Genomic DNA, 25,667 nt, shown 5'->3' on the forward strand with positions numbered 1-25,667 from the left:
AAATTAGAAATGAAAAAAAAAGAAGATAATGTATACTGTTCCCCAACAAATTTTTAATCAATAATTTTTGTAACCACTGATGATTCTTGCCTGAATTAATTATTATTATGGTAGTCGAAAAATGGTGATTTCCTAACTTTATTATTTCTTCTATAGTTATTAGCATTCTACATAAGAGAACTTTCTCTTTTTCCCCATTATTAATTATTTAATTTAGGTACTTTGGGTAATCTTTATGGACTCATGATTTTCTTTTTTAATTCAATGTGTTATACTCCATTTCTGTCATTATTCATTTTAGTATTCAACTTGTCTAGATTTGGCTGGTGTGATCCGTTTTAAACTGGCTTTGGTGTCCTTTTGACATGCCATCATTAGTTCTAGGTTTTCTAAATTTTGTGTTATTTTTGTGTTTATGTTTAGTACTTTTTACTTTCCAGTCCAACAAAATGTTTCAGACTTACCTTTTACTTTACCTGCTCATGAAATCAGCCATTTCTCAAAAAAACACACAAAAACCTAGCTCTTTTTTGTAGGAAATGGCATTTAGAAAACAAAATCTGAGCACCAGGTGTGCTTTTTGCTTCTGGGATATCATTACATCTAGGCTCCTTTAATGGACAGAGAAAGAAAAATAAATTTGTTTAGAAAAATCATAAATTTATATCAGATGCTTCTAATTACTATTTACCATCATAAGATATTTCCTCTCCTTACCTCATTCCATGATTGTACCTTACCCTTCTTTCACAAGGACAACCTTGTTTCACAACATCAGTGTGTTTTACTCACTTGCTCATTACTCACACACCAAATAGTTTCAGAATTCAACAGACAATAAGCCTGCTAAGTGAAGTTCAAAATTTCTTTACAATTCTATCTTTAGAATATATTCTGAGGGTAAGTAGTCAGAGTACTATGTTTCTCCCATATTTTTTTTGAAGCAAATTCAATGCATTAACTTATTTCAACTGTAACTACTTAAATATGGCATGACCACAATGCCATTTATCACACGTAAAAATTAATAATTATTGGATTAATATTCCATCTATTTCAGGTCTTAAATTGACTCATAAATATCATAAATGCTTTTTTGTTTCTTTATTATACAATTTCTTTGCTTGAACCAGAAGTGAAATCTATTGCAGTTGGTTGATCCCTCTTAGTTCTCTTCTGATTTATATGTTTTCCCCCATTTTTTTGTTTGTTTTGTTTCCATTTTTATATTTAAGAAACCAGGTCATTTGTCTTATAGAGTTTGCTCCAGATTTTCTTTGTAGTATAATTTAGCAGGTTTCTCTGTCCTCTTTATTTCTGTAAACTGGTAGTTGGATCTAGAGGTTTGGTTAGATTCAGACTCATTGGTAAAGGAGGGTTTTCTTTCCTTTTCTTTTGAGAGTAGAGGTTTACAGAACTACTTTGTGGTAATATTTTGTTTTCCCATCAGGAAGCACATTCATTTGATTGTCTTTTTGTGTGTGTGATGTTACCAGCCATTGATGCTCAATGTCTAGATGCATTAATTCATTAGCCCTGCAAACAGAACCCTGAGACACTGTTACAGACACATTTACAGACACACTGTTATAGACACACATCCATTCAGACACGTTTCTAGAACAGACATATCTCAGGCCAACTCCTGTCTTTCCTTTAACAACCTCTTTGCTTCATTGTTACCTGTTTTTGGACCTCTCTTGTTTTAAACTTCTCTTTTTTTCTGTATGAAAACATGATGTGTATAATACAAAGTGGTGGCCCAAACTTATAGTAACAACCTTCCAAAGGGAACACAATTATTTTAGAGGAGGAGAGACAAGAATGAAGAGGGAAAAAACATGAGAGATAAAAGAGGGCACAGAAAAAGGTGTATATGAGCTCAGTATACATTTAAATCAAATTCTGCCTAGAGAACATTCATATCATGAATGTGACTTTTTAGAACTATGAAACATTTGAAGCTTGAAAAATTAGAACACGAAGAAGAAAAACTTTAAAATGCCCCTCGTTTTAAAGTTTTCTGAACGAAAAGGATAAAAACACATCAAGATTCACTCATGTGTCTTTAAAAACATGGGATTTGAGTGGGAGAAGGAGCAATTTGAGTTTTTTGTTTTGTTTCTTTTCTTCATGAAGTGTGTATTTTACCTTAAACCAGTTCACCAATGCCATTACATTCTGGGGTCAGGCTGCACAGTTTCGTGCCATTTGACCTAACAACTTGGAGACTTCTGAGTGACAGTAATAATATGCTGACTCCTATAATGAGTGTTCTAATGTCTGTCACAACATGAAAGGTATTCACTTAACAGAGACACAACAGAATCAGATAAATAAGGCATGTGTATCTGATTGACTGCAAGGGTTGGAGAGGGCAGTTTCCTCTCAATCAAAGATAAAAAATATTTACACCAAGTAAAATTTAAAACATGCTGTGATTGTTTGCTTTCATCCCATAGTGTGGAGGTTAGGGAGAGGGTTCTTTTTGTTTTTTAAGACCTTATTGAGATATAATTCACATAGTATACGATTCACAGACTTAAAGTGTCCAATTCAGTGTTGTTTAGTATATTCATAGGGTTATGCAGCCATCACCACAATCTAATTTTAGAACATTTTCATCTTTCCTAAAGCTAACACTGTACCCATTAGCTGTCACTTCCCATTCTCTGTACCCCCTACCCTCACTCAGCCCCAACCAACCACTAATCTACTTTGTCTGTAGATTTGCCCCTCATGGGCACTTACCTTTTAAAAGCCGTTCATAACCTGTCCCACTGAAATTTTTTTACTTTATTTTTGTACATTATTTAAAAACAAGTACAATAGAATAGAACCCTCAAAACATGAAAGGGTCTCAAAAAATTGTAGCAGGATATCCCACAAAAATATTGTTGAAGCCAATAGCATCTGATGGCTTAAATAAATAATTGCCAAGCAGTGAAGCTGTGGGAAAGAAGACAGATTACAGTATTACTTAAGAAAGTCAGATGCTAATGATTTTAAATATAAACTTGAAACAGGCTTGAGTTATGGAAACTTTTCTTGCTCTAAGACCAGCAATATTTGCAACCAGGAGTATTTGCAAATTCAGATTCTAACTTCACTGCTCACCAACTGTGTGACTCTGGGCAAGTAACAGAAGATTTGTAAACTTTAGTTTCCTCATCTGTAATATGAGAATAATGATGGTACCAACCTCATGAAGTTACTGTGGAGATTCGCATATGCAGAGCCTTTAGAACCAAGCCTGGCACATAATAAGTCTCAGCAAATGTTACTTGTTGTCTTTTTACCATTTTTGTTCATAAGAACTCAATAATCCAGGTCAAATTCCACAATGGAATTCTTAGATATGCCAACTTTCCACTTGCCACGTGTGATTGGTATTTTCAAAATCTCTGCTCAAAGAAGTTTTCTGCCATGAAGACAATGGATTGGAATTTAAGATACTGTAATGTAGAGGAAAATAGCACTGATCAAGTATGATTAATAGAGCTGTAGGTTAGCCTTCAGTTGCTTTAGAACGATGTGTTCCATGAATAGTAAAAGTGCTGATTTATTATTCTCACCTAACACTTGTGTAACAGATTTTTTCTTTTCTAAATTAAAAGAAAAAACTAACAGCAATGAAAACAAAAGCTGATATAATGGTATTATACATGTTTAACAAAATAAAGAATAGATTAGAGCACCATAAACCACATATAACCTCTTCTAGTTGAAGTGTTTAACTAAGACCTTAAATGTGTGACTTTTAAATCTGTGCGTGTGAAGGGAAGTTGTGATTTGGTTTTGTGTCCATAAATGTAAGGCAATGTGACCACCAATGAATGATTCCATTACCTTTTCTTTAACTCCAGTACAAAGTGGCTTTCGGTAATAGAGTGATATGTTAGATAATTTTATTTTTGAGGAATTATTATGCATTTTCTGTTCTTTTAAAAAGTGTGGTGCTAAATATTATGATGTCCCAATCAGATGACTCATGATACACAACATTTTCATACTCGGGAAATGTTAACACATTATAGTCCTTGCTTTGAAAAGATAAAAGAATGAATCACAAACAACACATTTTCATTTTCCTTTGACCCCAAGAGACAATTTAAACAATGTGGTTTGCATGCGGCCCCATATGGCCCTCAAAAGGCCTCCACATTGTGCATTCATGTCTACATTTTAACCCCAGGCTTTATTCCTCCTGGCATTGTTTTGTATTTGCATGAAAATATGTAAGTTTTTTTTTTTTGCATGACAAGCCATCCGTAATGTTGAAGTTAAATGTCTAACATATCTTGCAATATCACGTGTCATTAATTCTTACATGATATTTTTTTTCTTTTATTTTCAGTTACTGAAGTTAAATATGCTTGAAATGTAAAAGTGGCATGAAACTGGAGTGATGCAAGAATATTTAATGTTCCTTTAAGGACTTACCATTTTTTAACTGGGAAAATTTGGGGGGTAGTTCCCAGCCTTGTCTTCGGACACCAATCCCTCAATTACAAATTATGATAAAACTATATTGAACACAAGTGCTGTCAGCAGAGTAATAAATTCTGAAGTGATACTTCTTTTTTTCCCTGAGAATGTGTTTCTAGTTCTTGAATATGAAATACAAAATGTGTCCCCTAATTTCAGGATTTATTAAATATTTGATTTAGTTTTCTTAAAGCCTTCTTAATGGTACATAAAATTAAGCTCAACTGACTTTGGTGAAATTTCCTAACTAAAAAAGTAATGAATTACTAAATGACAGCGCCAACATTTTAATACTTTAATATTTCCTAAATGAACATGACTACCAAAATGGATATTAGATATAGGAGTGCATGAGCATACAAAGAAAATAAGTTATTTATACCATTTTGTCAAGCATCAAATTCATAAGAGCACATAACTGATTCCCGCCAATGGGCCAAAATATCCAAACAAGTGCTGTTTTTTCCAAGTAGTCACCTTGCTAGCTCTGCATTTATTCCTATCAGCTGTCATTGCTAAAACCGTTTTAGAATACCCCTTGTCAAGTTACCTTCAGTCTTTGGCACACTAGTACCTGTGTGGTAACAAATCTTGTTTCTTGGAGAGAGACCCTCAGAGCCAAGTCAGTCAAATAAGCTGGCAAAACATGTTTTTAAAATGATACGTCAATATGAAATTACCAAGACTTGCATGGCTTATAGCCTATAAATGATTAAGAACGCGTTTCCCAAAGAAGAACCCCAGATAGCATTTACATAACAGCAACAGTGGGAATAAATGAAATTTTCTTAAGAAGTCTTTTAGGCAAGCATCTGATATTCACTTGAATGAATAAGTTCTGATACATGTATTCTGTTACATCTATCTGTATTATTTTAAATTCCACCTCATTTAAGGTAATGGAGTGGTTTACATTTTTAAGGACAGCGCTTCTTCCATTTTTTCTTGTCATATCAGAATATAGATAAGTGGCCATTATATCTCCCTTGCTTGAGTGAATATCAAGTTAATACCTCTTTAGCAGCAATTTTAGTAGATTTTGGTTGATGGTGTCTTGACTGTCACCAGCTAGCTCTGTGATACTGGCAGGGGACTCAGCCTCTCTGTGCCTCTGGCCCCCTGTCTACAAGTGAGGGCTTGGAGCTCAATGATCTTTAAAATCTCTTTTGAATGAAAATATAATACTGTAATTATCATATAGCTGTGTGGGAATGAAATCATCATATATCATAAATCCACACACATCTCTGAGGTTTTGATTAAATTCAAGCTGAAGTAACTCAAATTCCAGTTATTTAAAAAGACACGTAGACACTGATGTGTCTAGCGTCTCTAGTAAAGTCTTTTCTACCTGATGATAATGATGATTATAAAGATGACATTTGTATAGCACTTTATGTTTATACTGCCTTACATGAGTCTCACAACCTAAGAGCTGCTGTCGTGATCCTCAATATGCAGATGAAGTAGATACTGAGGTTCAAAGAGATTCAGTTCCCTGTCTAAGGTGATGAACTAGCAAGTTACAGAGCCAGACAGAGGGTCTTCTACTTCCAATTTAATATTCATTTCCCCCATCGTCATTTACCTGCCTTTTAATTAGGAGACAGTTTTCCCAAGGTGTCATTTTTCAGAATTTACACTCCTGGAAACTAAAATCTGCCTTTAGGGACCCTCCCGCACCCCTTTAGACTATCCACTTGCGTCACTACAGCTCTCTCTGCTTTTACAAACTAGTTGTTTTGTCAGCATGAGTGTGACAACAATTAGACGTCCCCTGTTTTTGCCCCATGCCTTTTCTCCTTCACAGTCATTCAATGACAAGCGTAAAAAGAGCTTCATCTTTTCACGAAAATTCCCATTCTACAAGAACAAGGAGCAGAGTGAGCAGGAAACCAGTGATCCTGAACGTAAGTAGATTCTCGAAGAGAATGTCACCTGCAACACAAGAGAAAAAAATCCTTCACGGGCAACACGCATGATGTAGGCTCCCCCACGCCACACGCCTAGGCAAACAAACACGGCAGGCAGGCAGGTCAGGGCTTACTACTGTGACCAGTGTTTGGCTGCAGTCTGGATCCTTCCCTGGATGGAGCTCTTCTTTGCAGAACGCATTGGAGAGGGACCTGAGGAAGCAGGGACTTTGCTTCCAAACAGCATTTATCTGTGACCAGGACTGGGTCTGGTTCGCGTTTTCTATCACGCAACTCTCCAAGGGCTCGAGACAAATTCTTTTCTGGACAGAAATATTAGATTCCATTGCCACATGTATTGTTTTGGAATGCTAGCTAACTGGGAGTGATTAAATTCCCTTTATTGATTACTAGCATTTGTTCACTCTTTCCCTCCCAGCAAATAGTAAACACTTCCTTACTGAGCAGTGAGCTTGTATTGGGTGGATGCTCAGACTGAGAATTGGCCATGAAACTCGGAGGGGATCATCGCTCTCAGTGGTATGTTGCTGTGGCAATACTGACAGTGGGCAAAAATGACATCTGCTGACTCTTTCTCTTTTTCATAATAATCTTCGGCTTAAACCCTTCGAGTTGCTTTACAAATCCTTGAGTCTCAGTCCAGGGAGTTTGGGGTGAAAGTTGTTTCAGAAGAAGAGAGCATGGGATCCAGATTGCTCAGGCAACACGGTCTGTCATGGTAGTATCCATTTCAACTCCACTGACTTCTTCCTTCCTCTTCCGTGGCTGTTCTCCCTCTCTCATTGCTCTCTCTGGGGACTTCCATGCAGGACATCCCCGGATTAGGTGACGACGGTTATGGAACAAAGACTCTGAGTAAGTTCCCAGGAATGGTCACTGTAACTTTTCTTTTCTTTTTCTTTCCTTTTGAGTTTCGCTTTTGTTCCTTTTCTCGAGGGCCTTTCACTCCTAGCATGCACAAGATACGAGTTTTATTTGTTACCTAGCTGTGAATGCTCCTACAAAGCAATTTTCAGCTGTTTTGTTCTGCATGTCAGCATTTAAAAGCAAAGTGTCTCAGGCACTGTAACTTCCGTTGCAGTTCACACCTTCCCTTTCTGACCGTGTGATGTGACCAGCATGGTCCTGATGCCGCCGTGGCATCCCTTGCTCTGCCTCCTGATACCTCCCAGGGAGCAAGAAGCCATGTTGAAAGAAAGGGCGAGTTAAATGCTCTAGACCAGGAAAGCAGAAATGTATTTTATATTCTTTCTTCTGGCTTTTCCCCCAGACATACTTAATGACCTTGCCAAATTCCATAATTGGGTTGTACTTTGCTATTAGTAAAGGAGCTGTTTTATAGTCAAAAGGAACATGCATTCTCAAAAAGTAAATATTAAGCTATTTGATCTTCCATGAATAATTCTTTGCTATTAACTTTGACTGATTTTTTTTTTCTGACTTGCAGTGATCCTGCTTGAAATGTTTGTATGATAAAGTTTTAGATATGTATTAATATGTTTTTCTATCAGTGATTTATTAGCTGCATTGCATAACCAGATCTTCATTTTATGGTTTAGAGTGGAAAGAAAAATACATTAAACTTTAAAATTTTCTAGTTATTAATGCCTTTATTCTGTGTCTCATTGCACTAACAAAAAATAATAATTCTGTGTATTAATATACTATACTATGATTTTTCTTTCTTTAATACTAACTCCATTGTGTAGGCATCAATGAACTAAGAACAGTTTTGTGTCTTTTGCAGCTGTATCACATGTTCATTTTTGTTTGTTTTCTTTTGTTTTAATTTAACAGCTGTGGGCAATATTTTTAGAAGCTGTTCATTTCATTTCTATAAAACAAAATAACATTGAGCTGGACTTTGTTTTCAAGAGCTGGTTATATAACCCTGCGTAATGATACCCTTCATCCTTCAAACTGTTAATTTGGACTCTTTTTTTTTTTAGATATGTATATTTAGAAAACAAAATCTGATCAAGAGTAACTACTGATCTCCTTAAAGATGAAAACTTTATCTTTGAATCTCTGTATGGAATATGTCATGAAATTTTTCTTGAATTGGTGGCTGAAATTCAAATGTTGATTTCAACAGTATCTGGATAGCATCAAGTACCACCCGAGAGAATTTCTTAAATTTTCAGTGGGGGTGGGGAGCATTTTAATATATTGTTAATATGAACATCACTAAAAAGTAGCTGCTATTGGAGAGTCAAAAATATAAGTTATGCCTTTTTATATCTAGAATGATGCCCTTTTAAATCCAAAGGTTTGTTTACTCTTTAAAAATTGAACAGATTTCACTAGGTAGTTATGTGCCAGTTAACGCTACTGGTAGCCATAATTTGGACTTTAGCTGGAACATATTTTTAATTTCTTTTTACCTACAAAATAGAAAAAGTCTGTTAAACAGTATCTTGATGTTAAGAGAGATTGGTCATTAAATAAAACACTGCATGCTTCTAAATTTCTATAGTGTAGCTTCATTCTAAATTATTTTAAAAGTAAAAATCAAAAACAAAACAAAAATAAACCTGTCATCTTCAAGTCAAGGTACTTGTGATAATCACACACGTGAAAATATGCCATTGTTGGGTGTGTACTTAGACTTTCTTTTCAGTAACAAAAAACAAATATGCACTAATTCATCCACACTTCTTTCCCTAGTGCCTCTTTGCACTTGTAACGTATGTACCTAAATTAATAATGCAGTTCTGGTCAAACACCCACACAAAGAGAAATGATTCGGGTGAATTTAACCCATGCTTTGATTTTCATTAGTTTCATGCTCTGAAATTAATCCATCTAGGATGTGTTAACTAACACTACTGTGGGAGTCCTTTCACAATGTTCACATGTATCACATCATCACACAGTACACTTTAAAATATATTACAATTTTATCTGTCAGTTATATCTTAATAAAGCTAAAAAATGAAAACTAATCCATACAAGAATCTATAATAGCAAATACATTTTAAAGCACTTTTTTTAACTGTTAGAGAATAATGTTCTATATTCTTTTCCTTTTTTCTAAAGATGTACAACAATTGTCACTTTTTAAAAAGCTGAATTTATTGCTAATGAGCTTCAGAAATCAAATAGTCGCATATTCTTCATTCAATTAGCTTGATATACAAAGAAGTTAGTAAGTTGATGAATTTATCTTCTATAGCTTAATAAATAGTACAGATGAAAGGAAGTGATTATGGAAATAAAGCCCTAATTCTGGCACATAACCAATATGTCCCTGTTATGCTAGTTAAACTGTGTTTTTATGAAAAAAAAAGTTCGAAATATCACTGTATACTTGTGCAGTCATTCAGCATGAATTAAAAACATACTTCGTGCCAGAACCTGTGCTTAGTATCAGACCGTTTATCTTCTGCCTGTTCCATTCCTCCAGAACCTAATAGCTATTCAAGCAAGAATCTTAAAATAAAAACAAGGAAATATTGAACTGACTCATAAAACATTTTTCAGTGACTCATTTCTTCCTCCAAGATTTCCTACACACTCACTGAAGCAGGAAAGTTCTTCAACAATCTCTTTCATCTTGTGAATTAGTTTAGGAAGTATTTAAATAGAAATAAAATTCAAGGGATTCCAGGGATCAACTGGCAATTTGAAATGCAATATTCCTGCAAAATACGTAAAGGCAAAATACAGCAACAAAAAGCCTGCAAGAAAACAGTCCCTGCATACCAGAATCTCTTGAATTTATAGTCAGGAACATCCAGTTGAGAGACATTGACCTTTGTAACAAGAATCTGGAAAATCAGAGCAACATGAATGGGTCAAAGTATTTATAAAAAGAAAAGTGCTTAGATGGACATTATGCATTTTTTATAATTAAACATACTTTACTGTTTGCTAAAAAAGAAGATACAGCAATCAAGTAGTAGCTTCCTGGAAAACAGAGATAAAGTTTTCATCTTCATCTTATCTGAGTTTTCTTAATGCGTCTCCTCTGCGGCCTCTTACTTGCCTTTCGCTCACATTTCTAGTAGCCTTGCATGGTATTCCTTTAAGTTCTGGCTGCTCTCCAGCGCTTGGTATCTCTTTAATTTGCTGTGCTGTTCTTGCAGAACATGTTTCTTCTAATGCCAGCGATAGCGAAAGTAGCTACCGTAAGTTATTGCTTTGGTTTGTGATTCTTTTCTTTGCAATTGCCCCTTTGCCTGTGGTGTGCATTTCCGATTTTTGCTGTCGTTGTTTTTCAATTGCTGCCCTTTATCATCCTCATCCAAAGCAAATGGCTTGAAATGAAATCATCATCTGATGTGGAAAGATACCAAAGACACTAGGGCCGTGGGTGGACTCATGTGATTTGTGCGAGAGGCAGCAATCTTGCTAATAAATGACTCCAGCCTCAGTTGGCTGTGGCCTGATGATGCAATTCTCCTAGAGAAGGTGGGGGTAAAGTTCGACTTGGTGGATTCTGACATTCTGTCCCTCAAAATAATTTAAACTCCCTGCAGAAAGGTTGAAAAGTTGTCATGGTTTTATTTTCCTTCTCCTTTTGCCTTTTCCTTTCTGTTCCTGGCTCCCCTTCACAAGAGAAATCCTGATAAATTACAGTGTTCCTTTTAAATGGAGCATGAACTTTATATATCTCTTCTCTCCTTGATTAATATTTTGAGGTAGATACTATGTTATATCTAACTTTAAATTTTGATGGTTGGGAAGAGATGAAAAAGTTTCATCCTCTAATGTTGAAGGAACTCACATTTTGTTTAAAAGTGAACAAATCTTGGATCAGAAAGCTTAACTGAAAAGGTAGGTAACTATTTAAAAATTATTTCTGGTGTTTGTTTGGTCACCTCAAGCCATTTGCTTAGTGATATAAAAATATTCACCAAATGCCAAGCACATCCTTTTTATCTGTTCTTGTGGTTTCTTACCACGTACAGGTTTTTGGTGACTAAAATAGGTACATGTTATTACTGGGATCCTTGCAATTTCTGTAATATTTATTTATACGCCTTAGTGAAATGGGTTACTCAAAAAGCAATTGCTGAGGATATTAGAAAATTGCAGGCCCAATACATATGACCCTCAGCTACCAAGATAGAAATTGGTTGGAGGTTTTTGTTTTGGGGTATTTTTTTCTGTTTTGTTTTGTTTTTTGTCTTTTTGCTTGTATTAACTGAAAACAAGAATAGAAGAATAGAATAGCTTTTATTTTTGTTTTTTTCCGTTACAGCATGGTAATGTACAAAACCATGCCTTTTTTTGAGGTGGAATGTCAAATAGTGTTCTTGAAGTGTGACAAATTCAATCTGGATCTTGAGAAAGGCTTTGGATAATCAGATTGGTAGAAAAATAGAAAAAAAAGCACAAAAGAGGAAAGATGACAGATGGAGGAGGAAGATGAAACTCACCACAGAACGAAATGAAGAAAAGTTGTAATGAGATGCCTTTGATCAACCAAATAATATTAGAACCCCCTCATTTCCTTCCTCAACATGATGACAAGTCCTGCTGATGAAAGGAATTAAAGCATTCTTGTTCTTAACGTGACTTTAACATTTGTACATTCTTCCTACTTTTATACTTTTATGATTATCCCAAGTTGGGAAAATATTTGCCTCCCCCATCTCTTCATTTGGTTTTAAAACAAAGAAACTTGGCTGGTTAAGAAGTGACCAAAGATTATCTTCCCTGCGCCTGAAGTACCCTCAATTTAGTATAAGGAAAATATAACTTATTTGTTGGGTTTCATGGAGACCCTTGGCCCTAATCTCTTTGGCATCAGTTTTCAATTTTTAAGTGTTGTGCTTCCATCCTGTAGATACAGGTAGAGAAAGGGAAAACATCAAATCTTGTTCTTTCAATCCCTTTTATGGAAAGTATATAGGAACTACCTTTTCCTTCAGAAAGCTTTTTTTAGAGTATTTCAGAAGCCCCTCTCTTCTCCTTCAGAGATGGGAATGTTCTTCCCAGAATCATTAAGTTATAAAAATTGCACCAAGGCTTTCAGCTGTTTGACAGGTTTTTGATTGCAGTGCTCCAAGATGAAATCAATAATTCTTTTCACCCTCAAATACTAAGTACACATAAATGTTTATTGAGTGAATAAAGGAGACACTTGCAAACAGCTTGAATTATCTATGAGAAGAGAGAAGAGTTGGAACTGGACTCTAGGATATTACTAGAGAAAATGTGGAGTCGAATAATCTATATTGGCTTGGGTCTCATCTGAGGGTACAGAAGGTTAGCCATTCAAATTGTTTTCTTTACAAATGAACAAAAGTAAGAAGAGCCTTTGTCATAGCTTAGAGGGGAAAAAAGGATATTTCTTTCTCCAGGATAGAAATATGAGGAATTACAGAGGAATATTCTTTAGTTCATTCATCATCCGCTCTATGTCATGCTCTCTCATAGGCACCTTAAGACCCAATATGAATCTCAATGAACTCTGGAACTCAGCACACGTATAGGGAGAGAGAGAGAGAGATCAATACATTAAAAAAGCACAAAGTGTGGCCATTTCTAGAATAAAAGTCTGGCCCAAGAATAGTGGGGCTTCTGAGATGATTTCAAAGAGGAAGGGCCTTTGAGCTGAGCTTTGGAAAGATGAGGCACTTGCCAGCTCAGTAAATTGAAGAAGAAACTTTCCAGGAAGGGCAGTGGCATGACAAAAGACAGAGGCTTGGGACAGACACGGTTTCATGAAAGTGCCATTTTGAAATCAAACCAGGCTGGATTTTTCTACTGAATTCCTGGCTTTTGCTGTAATTATGACTAACTTCTACGTTTTGTGGATAGCAGTATAGACAAATACAAAAAAGACCTCTTTTCACTAATGTTCAGGTGTTATTTTTTACTCTTAGAACCATTCCATGTCCACTCAGGGATAAAATGGCTAAAAAAATAGTCAGTGGTTAGAAAGAAGAGCCCAGGCCTGTGTGTTTCACAGCTCCAGAGGGCACCATTCACACTGCATTCTGGAGTTACAGATTGTGCCAACTTTACTTGAAAGCCTCATATATTTTCTGAGATACACACACATACACATGAATTTACACTAACCTCAATTTCTAATAAGTAGCTCAGACCTTTGCTGCACCATCTCAAGAATTATAGAATAATTATTTTTTTCCGAAGTCCAAGTGTATTGAGCACTAGCTAAAATGCAGTTAGTTACAATGCACATTGTCTAATTATGCAAGATGCCATCTCAAACCTTGCAAATCTCTACAAGCTGAAGACCTGCCTTCCTTAAAGCCCAGTGAAGCTCTTTATGTCATTATGGGTATGGGGGAGCTGATGATTTTCCTCCTAACCCATTGGTGCTCATCAGTTAAGTAGGATTTTCAAAACAAGGATCTTGAAGAAATGATCTGAGTGAAATTGAGATACTGAAATGAGGAGACCCCAGACTTTCCCTCTGGAATCAGTCAAAATGGTGCCCATATTCTTCTCCGTTCTCCACTCTTCTCAAGTTTGGCCCTTATATTTCCTCTAGTTCCTTAGCCCTTACAAAGCAATTTTATTACATCTATTATTATCTCATTTGATTTCTGCAACAAAATTATGAGATATACCTTATATTAATACCCTGTTTTACAGATGAGGAAGCTGAAGTTCCAAAGAGCTATATACCTCACTAATATGATGGCACTGCAAGTCCAATCAAGATAGTTTAATTCTGAAACTTACACATTTTCACTCTTCCCTATAGTTTGTAATCCAAGCCTCTTCATGTTTTATCTAGTACATTTCAACCATTTCATACTACCTATCAAGTTAATACAAGCAGCAATATTTATATAGCATTAACTAGGTACTAAGCCTGATTTTAAGGGCACTATGTATAGTAACAGATCTTCTGAAGATCCTTTGAAGACACTGAATCACTAATTCACCATGTGACCTTGAAGAAATCTCTGAACGTTTTTGAACCTCAGTTCTCTCCTATGTAAAATGACTAGCTTGGATTAGAACAGAGATATAAGAAACAGATTTTAATCAAGATTGCCCTTTGACCAACTGGTAATAGCTGCCGGAAGAATTGTATTGAAAAGTATTGAGGCCAAGTGAGGCTCAGCAGTAATTCGGGCAACGATCGATTGGTGATGCATGTCGAGCGTTCGGAAGGGGGAGTGACATCACCACGTGCTACAGACTTTCCATCTGTAAACCACATGAACTCCAAACCCTTTCTTAGCGCTAACATTCTATGGCTCTAGGAACCCAGTTAATTCTTCATAATTTATCCAGTGCAGGCACTAAACACTAAATTTAGAACATTTAATGTCCTGCCACTGGTCTTCACTTCCCTCCTCTCTCTTTTCTAGTTTTGAAAATGTTCTAAAAAAAGAACAACTTGTTTTTCCTTATCATGAGGGCATATTAGGGTCTTACTCCGAATCCCTCTTACTGTGACTTGCTTCCAGTTTAAAGATGGTGTTTCGTGGAGGCGGTTACAACGGTGTCTGCTAAGTCTCTGCCAGCCGCAGGCGTCCACCCCCACTACTGTGCCGCTCTCCCCTTTCCAGCCATGCAGTTGCCAAAACAAGACCAAGTAATCGTTCGTACCCTTGTGTCGACTGTTATTTCTGAGTGCCGACACCTCCTGTGCAAAAGATAGAAAAACTACTAAGGATGACTGTTTTATGGAGATGACACAGCAGCATTTAAAAAAAAAAGAGTTGGTGTTTGCAGATGGAGCACCTTATGCCCTGTCAGTGACTCTGACCCAGGTTCAGCTCCTTTTTCTGCCACCCACCGTTTGTTCATTTGTAAGTTCTGCCCCTATATCCCAGCCTCCACAGAGAATTCTACATCTCTGGCCTTTTTGAGACAGTGCCATATACTCAACAAGTAGTCAAAAAAGGTGTAGTTTTGAATGTTGACTCTACTACTTACTAACTGAGGAAACAGGCCCCATCTCTGAGCCTCAGCTTCTTCATCTGTAAGGTGGAGATCATCAGAGCACCTACCTCAAAAGAAATGGCTGTGAAAAATAGGAGGCAATGGCTGTGAAAGCCTTTTATAGCCTGTAAAGTGCTATGCAGACATGAATCATCTTTCCTTCATTGCTGTGGCTTTTTTTATTTCTCCCCCTCGTAATCTCCCTCCCATTACCCCTAGGGCTTTTCACTCTTGAACATGAAAGTGAAAATTGGTTTCAGGTGCTGCGTTCACAGCTATTATGTAATACCGGCTGTCATAGCGTCCCTGCAGGCTTCCTTACATAGTCCCTGATTGTCACAGGGTCTTCAGGATTGGGATGGGCCTTGACATAAGGGATGCTATCCCTGCTGTCTGCCAGTCTCACTGCTCTGAACAAGAACCAGCGCTTTTTGTAGGTTAGAAGTGAACCAAAAAGCAGTGGATAAATGAAGAACTACAGAACTCTGTGCTAACAAAGTCAATCAAAGCTATGTTGCTTTGTCCTGATTTTCTGAATCACACATTGTAGTTACTGACACCAAATATTTTATTTAAGGTTTGCCTTTAGAATGTACCATCAGAATGATTTGCAAGGCCACTGTAAAGAGATTCCCATGGGAACACGAGGTGTTATATTTATTTAGAGAAAACCACACTTCCCAAAATGAAAGCGTATAGACGGAAACACAAAGTAGAACCTGTCTTTGGCTTCATTTCTCATCCTGTCTCCTACCACTAAAATCAGAATGCAAATTCATTGTCCTCTTTCTTTATGTTAAGTCCTGGGGACACAGTGGTGACTGTGGTATGGGGTTCCCAGTCTGGTGCAGAGGCATAAGTATCACCTGATATTTAAAACCTCTGTTATCTATCCCATGATCAGGATTCTCCTACCACATATTAATCATTCCATGGAGATTTCTCTGGACGTTAGTCTAACATTGCAGTGTTAGTCTACCATGCTTCTATCTCTAAAGCTATGCTTTTTTCCCCAACCATTTTTACACTTATCCTCTGAATTCCTATGACCTCTGCATATCTCAGCCTTTAGATAACTAGAGCTTAGCAATCAATCACCTTTATTATTTTTTGGCCCAGCCTCTGTAAATTTTAGTCGTTTCATTTTTTTTTAAAGGGAATCACTTTTTCCTGAATAAAAAAAAAAAAAATCATGAATCTGATTCCTCACATACCAAACCCTGCCCTGATGTGGGAAGGTCCCCTGAACACTTTTGGAGAAGCCATGAGTAGGTTCCACTTAGAGGAAGCACCAATGCCTATTCTCTGTGACTTTAGGAAGTAGCCTAGCAGTGCCGTTCTGAGAGTGGGCCCTGCTTGAGGGTGAGGTAAGATGTGACGTAGGCCTGGGGCCATTTCTCACACTTGAAAAAGTAAGACACCCTCACTCCCCCCCCCCACCCCACCCCAGGGAAGACAGCTGTAATTCACAGCTTTACCCATATATCGCTTAATTTCCCAAAATCAGTTGTCATTATCAAAACTGCCTGTAATACTAACTCCTTTTATGAAATTAACTCACCCGAGGCTGTGACTTCTGAAGGAGCAGCACATGGCTTTGACAGACTGAATGTGTTTCAGGGGCTATGAGGAGATAAAGCAATGAGACTCATTGCCCTTTGGTTTCAGGAAACAGTACCTCATATTACACTCCTCTATAGAAAAGCATACAAAAAGCCCTTTTCAACAGCCCTAAACAATTTCCCCACCAAAAGATAGTTGGTCCTGGGCCTATGCAAATAAAAAGAATAGAGCCTTCTGGTTTTGCAGCCGAATCAGACTAATCTCGTGCCTAGTTCATCAACTGGGCAAAATAGATGATTTAAAAAAAAATAATTGTGGGGCTTCCCTGGTGACGCAGTGGTTGAGAATCTGCCTGCCAATGCAGGGGACACGGGTTCGAGCCCTGGTCTGGGAAGATCCCACATGCCGTGGAGCAACTAAGCCCATGTGCCACAACTACTGAGCCTGCGCGTCTGGAGCCTGTGCTCCGCACCAAGAGAGGCCGCGATAGTGAGAGGCCCGTGCACCGCGATGAAGAGTGGCTCCCGCTTGCCGCAACTAGAGAAAGCCCTCGCACAGAAACAAAGACCCAACACAGCCAAAAATAAAAATAATAAATAAATAATAAATAAATTTAAAAAAAATAATAATAATTGCCTAAAACCAGTTTACTTTTCATGGTTATGTGTTGACCTGAGGGTCATCGTGAATCAGAAGGCTTATAGCAAATGACACTGGAGGGGGCCAACCCTTATGCTACATTGTCTTCCTTACTTCTCTTTTCAAAGTTTCAAGGCTAGATTTAGCAGCAATTAGAACCAGTGATATAGGGTCCTCCTCAATTTTTTTATCTTCTTAATTGACCCAGCGTTTTCTTGATGAATTAACAGAGTAAAATCCTCCGAGCCCTGTAGTGTGTGCTGATGAAGTTTTGTCTCATAAATGAAACAAGCAGACATTTGCTTTTGAACGTTCTTCTTTGGGAAATAAAACGGAAGATGAAATAAAAGGTCCAGAAATTCTGGTAATGTAGCAGTAAACTATTGGAAGGACCCTCTCCTTGAACTCAATGGGTTCCTTTTAAGTAGGAATGCTGGATATGAGGCCATAGTGCTGCATCTCTCAGTGTCAGACGGAAGGCGGTCTCTTAGACGGCCAGCCTCCAGTTGTTCCTTAGACTTATACCTTCGATCACCTGACACTGTAATAGTGCTAAACAGCTTTATGAGGGTGAAGGGATTTGGGGAATGGTTCAAGGAGGGAGAGAGCAGGGAAATTAACCCTGAAGTGGGTCTGTTTCCTGGGTTGCAGAGCAGGACTTGTAGCTGTGGTTTGTGATTGGTTGTTAGTCCACCGTAATTTTCCTTTTTTCTCTTCTCAGGAGGGCAAGAAGACTTCATTCTTTCTTATGAGCCTGTCACAAGACAGGAAAGTAAGTTTCCCAGCATGCTTTGGTTCCTGATTGACACCATTGCAGGAGGGAAAGAGTGAAGGACTAAGGAAAATAAACTCCTTAATAGTCAGCAGTTCGCAGGCCAGACCGTGCTCTCTCTTTGGCCCTGTGACCAAGCAAACAGCTTCCCTGCTGAATGTGGGCAATGACAGCTCCCAAGAGAATGGAACTGCCTTCCAGATGGGAAAGAGCACATCCAAATCATAAAGAGCCCCACCTGCAGGATCAATGCATAAAATCTCCATGCAGATTGACATCCACTCAGTATTAAGAAGGGCTTTTTAGCAGACCTGTCGTAAGATATAAGCTACCTTCTAGGCTGCTCCGAAGCCTGGGAGGAATTTATACAGAGGCTAATGGCATCAGAGGAGGAATTGTACCAAATGAACTTTAGAGTTCCTTGTAACCCCATGATTACAAAGGAATTGGGAAAATCCAAGCAGAGTATGGAGAGTATTTTGAGCTAAGGAAAAGAAATTATAAAAACATAAGGTGTCATTACTGCTGATGATTACTTTTCAAAGTCATTGCCTAAACAATGGTCAAATAGCTACTTTGGAATCTTTTTTCTCCCACTCAATTGACTAAATTCAGTAGTTGTTTTGACATTGTGTAGGCATAACTGTAGAGTAAGCAAAACCTCTCCAAATGTTTCTTTTCATTGACAGACACTGCAGTTGTTTTTCCCTGCAGAAAGTAGACTCAGCCAGCACACTGGGTATTAAACATTCCAGAAAGTAGATAAATTCCAGAAAGTAGACTCAGCCAGCACACTGGGTATTAAACATTCCAGAAAGTAGATAAATTCCAGAAAGTAGACTCAGCCAGCACACTGGGTGTTAAACATTCCAGAAAGTAGATAAATTCCAGAAAGTAGACTCAGCCAGCACACTGGGTGTTAAACATCAATTTCCCTATGCAGGGCTGTATGGGCAATTTATCCACCGAAGTCATACCCTTACCAGTTCTTGGTGTTTGGCAGTTTTGCCTTAAGATCACAGTGGTTCCCAAGTCTTTCTCCTCATCTGCATCTTCCTTTCCATCTCTGCAGTAAACTATACCCGGCCAGTGATTATCCTGGGCCCCATGAAGGATCGGATCAATGACGACTTGATATCTGAATTCCCTGACAAATTTGGCTCCTGTGTGCCTCGTAAGTATCTAAACAAAGCTTGTCTCCTTTTGAGATGATAAAATGTAATTCTGTTCCTCCAGTAGTCTCTCCAGTGATTCAGATACCATCAGTTACCTATTTTCCAGGCATCTCATTTAATTTTCCCCGCCGAACACGTTTCATCTATGCTGCCATGTGTCGTTCTCTATTTAGTGAGTAAATGATGTGGTCCCCTAGAGGGCAGGATGAATGCTTTCTTTGTATCTCCCATAGCATTTAAAATAGCATAGGTTGTTTGTTTTTTTTTAAAAAAGTGACCTCCCTGGTGGTCCAGTGGTAAAGAATCCGCCTTACAATGCAGGGGATGCGGGTTCCATCCCTGGTCAGGGAACTAAGATCCCACGTGCCGCGGGGCAACTAAGCCTGCGTGCCTCAGCTAGAGCCCGCGTGCCACAAACTACAGAGCCCACGCACCCTGGAGCCTGTGCACCACAACTAGAGAAGAGAAAAACCTGCACGCCACAACTAGAGAGAAGCGCACGCACTACAACAAAGAGCCCACGCACTGCAACGAAAGATCCTGCGTGCTGCAACTAAGACCCGATGCAGCCAAAAATAAATAAATAAATAAAAAATAAATATTTTCTTTTAATAAATAAAATAGCATAGGATTATTGATAGGCATCGGTATGTTCTTATTGATTGATGGAAATGCCACTGAAGCATCTTTTCCCATAGAATAACGTTACCGAACCAGGTTCGCTTGCCCAACGCACAGCAAGCCAAACGCTGAGATGCCGAGGTTTGCAACAAAGAAAGGGTTAATTCACGAGGCAGCCAAGTGAGGAGACTGGAGAACGAATCTCAGACTCTCAGACTCGCCTCCCCAAAGGCGAGAAACGGGATATTTGTGGGACGAAGGAGCAGGGCGGTCTGAGGTGTGGGGAGCATGGGGAAGGGTGATTGGAAAGAAGAAAAAGGTGAGGAAAATGTCATTCTGTGCAGGTGCAAGTAAGCTACAGGCTTCCTCGTGGCAAGCATGTTCAGAAAATGGCAGCATTAGCATGTTCTGAGGGTGGAGTTTGGGACCCCCTGATGTCAGAAGGTCACCAAGTGGACATTGGCACTTGCCCAGTTGGAGGGTCGGTGGTCTTAACCAGCTCAAGCTCGAACTGGACACAGCTGACTCTGAGTTCCTGAAAAACAGCTCAGGCAAACACATCGTTTGGGTTGTGTGACGCTTGGAGGACATGCAAGTTTTTTTTGTAACAACAAAGCGAGCTCAGTCAGTGAAGGCAGGTTACAGGTTTAATGGATCTAACTGATGATCACCCTCAGTTACAATAAAAGAGATCAGAAACAAAGCCATCTATTAAAATCACCTCAGGATGACTTTGGGCCGTGTGTCAATCCAAAACAAAATAGCCTTTCCCACGTGTTTCACAGCCTCAGGAGTTGGGAAGATGCAGACAAGAAGGATCATAAAATTTTAACCCACCCTCCTGACCACTGCAAACTTCAATCTGCTTTCTTGTCATTATGGACAATCGTCAGGTCTCCGGGTCCCTCTGATACACTCAGGGCTACATGCCTGTAAGAGTCTAGCTGCTCGATTCTTAGCTTTACCGATAAAGTCTAATAATACAAAAAAAAAAAAAAAGAGTCTAGCTGCTCTCCCTCCTCCCATTCCCCACCCACCCACTCACCACTTCCATCTCTACTCCCACTGTGTCACATAAAAATACATAGAGGCCTTCTGTGTACATAGACAAACCCACCAGGGAATTTTAATTTATTAGATCATCGAGCTCTTAAATCTGATCTCAACAGATATTTCTCACTCTACAGTTTTTAAGCTTTATGCTCTGAAGTGTCTCTTACATTTCAAGACTGCAGATGTCTCCCGGAATACAGAAGAATAGCAAGAATTGCATGTGTGCAGTACATGGGCAGGAGGGAACTAGGATGACTGTGCTATCTCATGAAACTGTTCCCAGCAAGGATTCTGGGAAGAGACCTTGCCACAGAACATACCCTGAGAGAGACTCCAGATAGAAATGATCAAGTCAAACCCTAGGCCATTCGTCACAGCTCCCAGCTTGCTCCTCCACTTTTGAAAGAAAAAGAAAAATCCTTTAGCACCATTTTTACGTCCCCTCCACCTTGCATAGTCTTCTCTTTCTCTTTTTTTAATTCATAGCACTATTTTATGAAAATCAATACATGTTCATTGTACAAAACATGGAAAATGATAAAAAGTTAAACAAAATAAAAAATATACAGAATCCCACAAGGTACCCAGAGGTAACATCACTGCTAATATTTTCATAGATTTCTACCTATTCTTTCTTTTCATGCGTTTTCTCCCATGATTGGGCACATATTAGATAGATAGATAGATAGATATTTATTTTGCTTAATATCGTTTAAAATTTTATAACTATTTTAAATGATTATTATGTCATAATTAATGCTTTCTCACTTATGGGTATTTTGGGTTTTCTCTACTTTTCAATATTATGAATTATAACTCAAATACAATTATAATTATGTGTTATAATTATTTATAATTTATAAATTAATATAATGAATATCTTTAAGGATAAAACTTCATCCAAAGTTTTGATAGTTTTTAAAGATAGATTTCTAGGAAGAATATCTGGGTCAAAGATCAAAAATATTTTAACTTTTTTTTTTTTTTTAAATTTTATTTATTTATTTATTTATCTATGGCTGTGTTGCGTCTTCGTTTCTGTGCGAGGGCCTTCTCCAGTTGCGGCAAGCGGGGTCCACTCTTCATCGCGGTGCGCGGGCCTCTCATTCTCGTGGCCTCTCTTGTTGCGGAGCACAGGCTCCAGACGCACAGGCTCAGTAGTTGTGGCTCACGGGCCTAGTCGCTCCGCGGCATGTGGGATCTTCCCAGACCAGGGCTCGAACCTGTGTCCCCTGCATTGGCAGGCAGACTCTCAACCACTGCGCCACCAGGGAAGCCCCTAACATTTTTTTAATGTTAAGGATAAATTATATTTAACCCAATATATCCAGAACAATACCATTTCAATTGTAATCAGTATAAAAATTATTGAGGTATTTCATAGTTTTTGGTAGTAAGTCTCGGAAATCCAGTGTGTATTTTACACGTATGGACCAGCCCCATTTTAAGTGCTCTTGAATGGGGCTGCTGGTGACCACACTGAGCAGTGCAGGTGTAGAATGTATCTTACTCCCTCCTGTATTCTTTTTTTTAATACAATTTTTAAAGGTTACTTTCCATTTACAGTTATTACAAAATTATTGGCTATCTTCCCGGTGTTGTACAATACATCCTTGAGCCTATCTTACACCCAGTAGTTTGTACCTCCCACCCCCTCACCCCCCCATAACCACTAGTTTGTTCTCTATATCTGTGAGTCTGCTTCTTTTTTGTTACAGTCACTAGTTTGTTGTATTTCTTAGAATCCACATACAAGTGATATCATGCCATATTTATCTTAAGATTTTTTTTTTATTTATAATGTTAAATTATTTTCCCTTCTCTTCTTACCAAAAAGTTTAACCATTTCTAACTATGGTTAGAGTTGATGTCTCTTAGTCCCTCCTTAACTGTGACCATCTCATTTTACATCTTTTAAACTCCCCGAATATATTTATACTGCATGTCCATTTTTTAATGTGAGACATTTTTTTACTTCTTTGCTTGTCCCGTAATCTTTTATCATGTGCTAGACATGGTGATGCTGCGTTATTGATCATCTGGATTTTGTTATCTTCCTTTACAGAATATTAAGTTTTTGTTCTGGCGGGTAATAATTTACTGACAAATCGGCTTCTTCCAGTTTTGACTTGGTTTTAGAGTTTGTGAAGGTGGGTCGAGAGTAAGTCGAGAGTAACCTCATAAAACGCGGCCCTTCTGGCGTCTCATCCAAATGCACAGTCTGGCTGAACTTCAGAGTCTCCTAGCACTACATGACCTTAGACACTCTCCATTTGGAAATGAAAATGGAGTAAATGCAGAGTCCCTTCATGTTGCTCTTAAGTATTAACAGCCCAGCACTGCCTGTTGTCTGATGCCTGAAAATATATTTCCATATATTTTATCTAGTTTTATAGTCTTTACAGTGGGAGGCTAAGCCTGGTACCTGCTACTACGTCATGGTCCTTCATATTACATATTCTTATATATCTATGTTGAGGGTGTAAAAAAATATGTATAAAGGAAGTTTATGAGTATAAAGTTACCTTATTTTCATCTTTTTTGTTTTATAAAGATACTACAAGGCCAAAGCGTGACTACGAGGTGGATGGCAGAGACTATCACTTTGTCATTTCCAGAGAACAAATGGAGAAAGACATCCAAGAGCACAAGTTTATAGAAGCCGGCCAGTACAATGACAACTTGTATGGAACCAGTGTGCAATCTGTGAGATTTGTAGCAGAAAGGGTATGTTCCCCAATCATCTTACGTCTCCCCTGAAGAAGGTTCCCAAGTGGCAAACTGCATTTTTTTGGTCATTACTCTTTCCTGATTTCAGTTGTAAATTTTGATTAAATATTCCTTTTAAGACCTCTAAGCAGAGAATCCCTTTAGAGCAAGATCATTAATCTTTATTCTAATCTCAATAAAGACTGACCTGGCGGGGAGAGGAGGAAAGGGAGCTTATAAACCTAAAGGCAATTAACAGCTTGAAGTTTATGGAGATTCACTTTGTCCTTGACTCACTTATCTTTGGCCACAACATTGAATTTACTTTAAAAACTTTGTCACTCTTCGTTGTTTAGATCAGGGTCCTCAGTTCTTTTTGTTAGCAGGAGTTAACTTTTTATCTCCCTGAAAACTCGAGATCCTCATGGTGGAGGGGTAGACAGATGGGGAGGACTGCCTGGCCTGTTGCTGGCAGATATTTTAACTCAGAGGAGGTGTAGATGCTGTGATTCCCCTCCTCCTGATAATTTCAAGGGCGTGGAAATGAGAAGAATGTTCAAGAGAGAATAGGATAGGAAAGCACTTCAGTGTACCTTTAAGATCTGCCTAAAGAAAGATCCCAATCTCCTATGAACACAGAGAACCAATTTCATAGAAGAAAAAAAAGAGTGAAGAGGCAGTCATATTTGTTATATCAGTAATATTTGTTGGATTGATTTGATTTGACACAACCTTTTCCCTTTTAATGTATTGGTTAAAAAGATTAAACAAGAAACGTTCCTGTCTGTCTGAGAATACAGTAAGAAGGTGGGTCTGCTGTCTTCTCTCTGGAAAGTTGGCTTCTTTGAGCTATATCATACTGTTTCGAATCAGCTTCCCAGATAATGGCATCTTTTCTCGTAGACACAACCTTTGTTATCTCAAACTGTTCTGGCCAGTGAATAATCAAACTGCATTTAGACATTTTGTATAACTGCTGCATTTCACAGATAGCAAACTTGGAATTTATTTAAGTGATAAAGGCTTGAGCCGTCTTAGTGTGTTTCTCCTATAAAAGCTCAAGTACTCACTGGACTCTCTTCATTTTTACATGGATATTATGGATGAGTTTTTATCCCCTTTTATTGATTTAGGACTGTTTCTATTTGCATAGTATGCTTTTTCTCTTCTTTTGTAAAGCTCTTTAGCCTCGGGATAATGAAGCCATTTCCCTCCAAGAGGCAGAATATGATGTGAGGCAAATGTGTCTGTTTTTCCAGAAATACTTTATAAAGCAGCTCCTTGCTCTGAGCACTCATTGCAGTGGAAACCAAGTTAAATGAGGTGTGCTATAGTGTAATAGGGTTTTTATTTGTTAAGAAACAAGATATTTACAGACACTATGCAAGCCTATCTCTCAGCATTTAAGATAAAGTATTTAAGGTAACTCTTTGTGTCTGTCCTTGCTTTATACTAGACTGAGCATATCGAAGGCAGGATACATATAAACACTCAGCAAATGTTTATGGGATTGTTCTAAACTCACATGATTACCATTCTTCCAGATTTATCTTTGGTCAGGGTGAGACAATAAGGTGTCTATTTATTCCAACCAATAAGACTTGGGTTTGAGACTTTGGGCAAGTTAGTATTTTTAAGCCTTAGTCTTTTCTTCTGTAAAATGCAGTTGATAATATGTACCTCATAGGTAGGGAATTTCTTCTTTGACAATTTGGGAATTTCTTTTTGGCAGTTGTTTTCAGAGATGGTTTATGAGCGTTTCATGAGAGTGGACTCAGTCATATTACATATGGCTACACAGCTTCCTTGTGCAAAGCATCAGGTATTTATTTA

The 25,667-nt window shown here is 38.0% G+C and overlaps 1 protein-coding gene across 14 annotated transcripts in view; it reads left to right on the plus strand.

Moving 5' to 3' along the window:
* DLG2 (discs large MAGUK scaffold protein 2) overlaps positions 1–25,667 on the plus strand; it is a 2,071,189-nt gene that overhangs the window by 2,038,153 nt on the left and 7,369 nt on the right. For 8 of the 14 annotated variants that reach the window (XM_059930672.1, XM_059930673.1, XM_059930674.1 and 5 more), the window contains 4 exons: positions 6,299–6,398; positions 18,226–18,276; positions 19,349–19,450; positions 23,680–23,852. In XM_059930672.1, the coding sequence (XP_059786655.1) occupies positions 6,299–6,398; positions 18,226–18,276; positions 19,349–19,450; positions 23,680–23,852 (426 nt within the window). Of the gene's footprint in view, positions 1–6,298; positions 6,399–7,231; positions 7,278–18,225; positions 18,277–19,348; positions 19,451–23,679; positions 23,853–25,667 lie in introns of all 14 variants that reach the window. The other 6 variants (XM_059930680.1, XM_059930675.1, XM_059930677.1 and 3 more) reach the window with 1 other exon arrangement.

Source organism: Balaenoptera ricei, chromosome 8 (assembly GCF_028023285.1).
Source record: "Balaenoptera ricei isolate mBalRic1 chromosome 8, mBalRic1.hap2, whole genome shotgun sequence".
NCBI classification, from domain to species: Eukaryota; Metazoa; Chordata; class Mammalia; order Artiodactyla; family Balaenopteridae; genus Balaenoptera; species Balaenoptera ricei.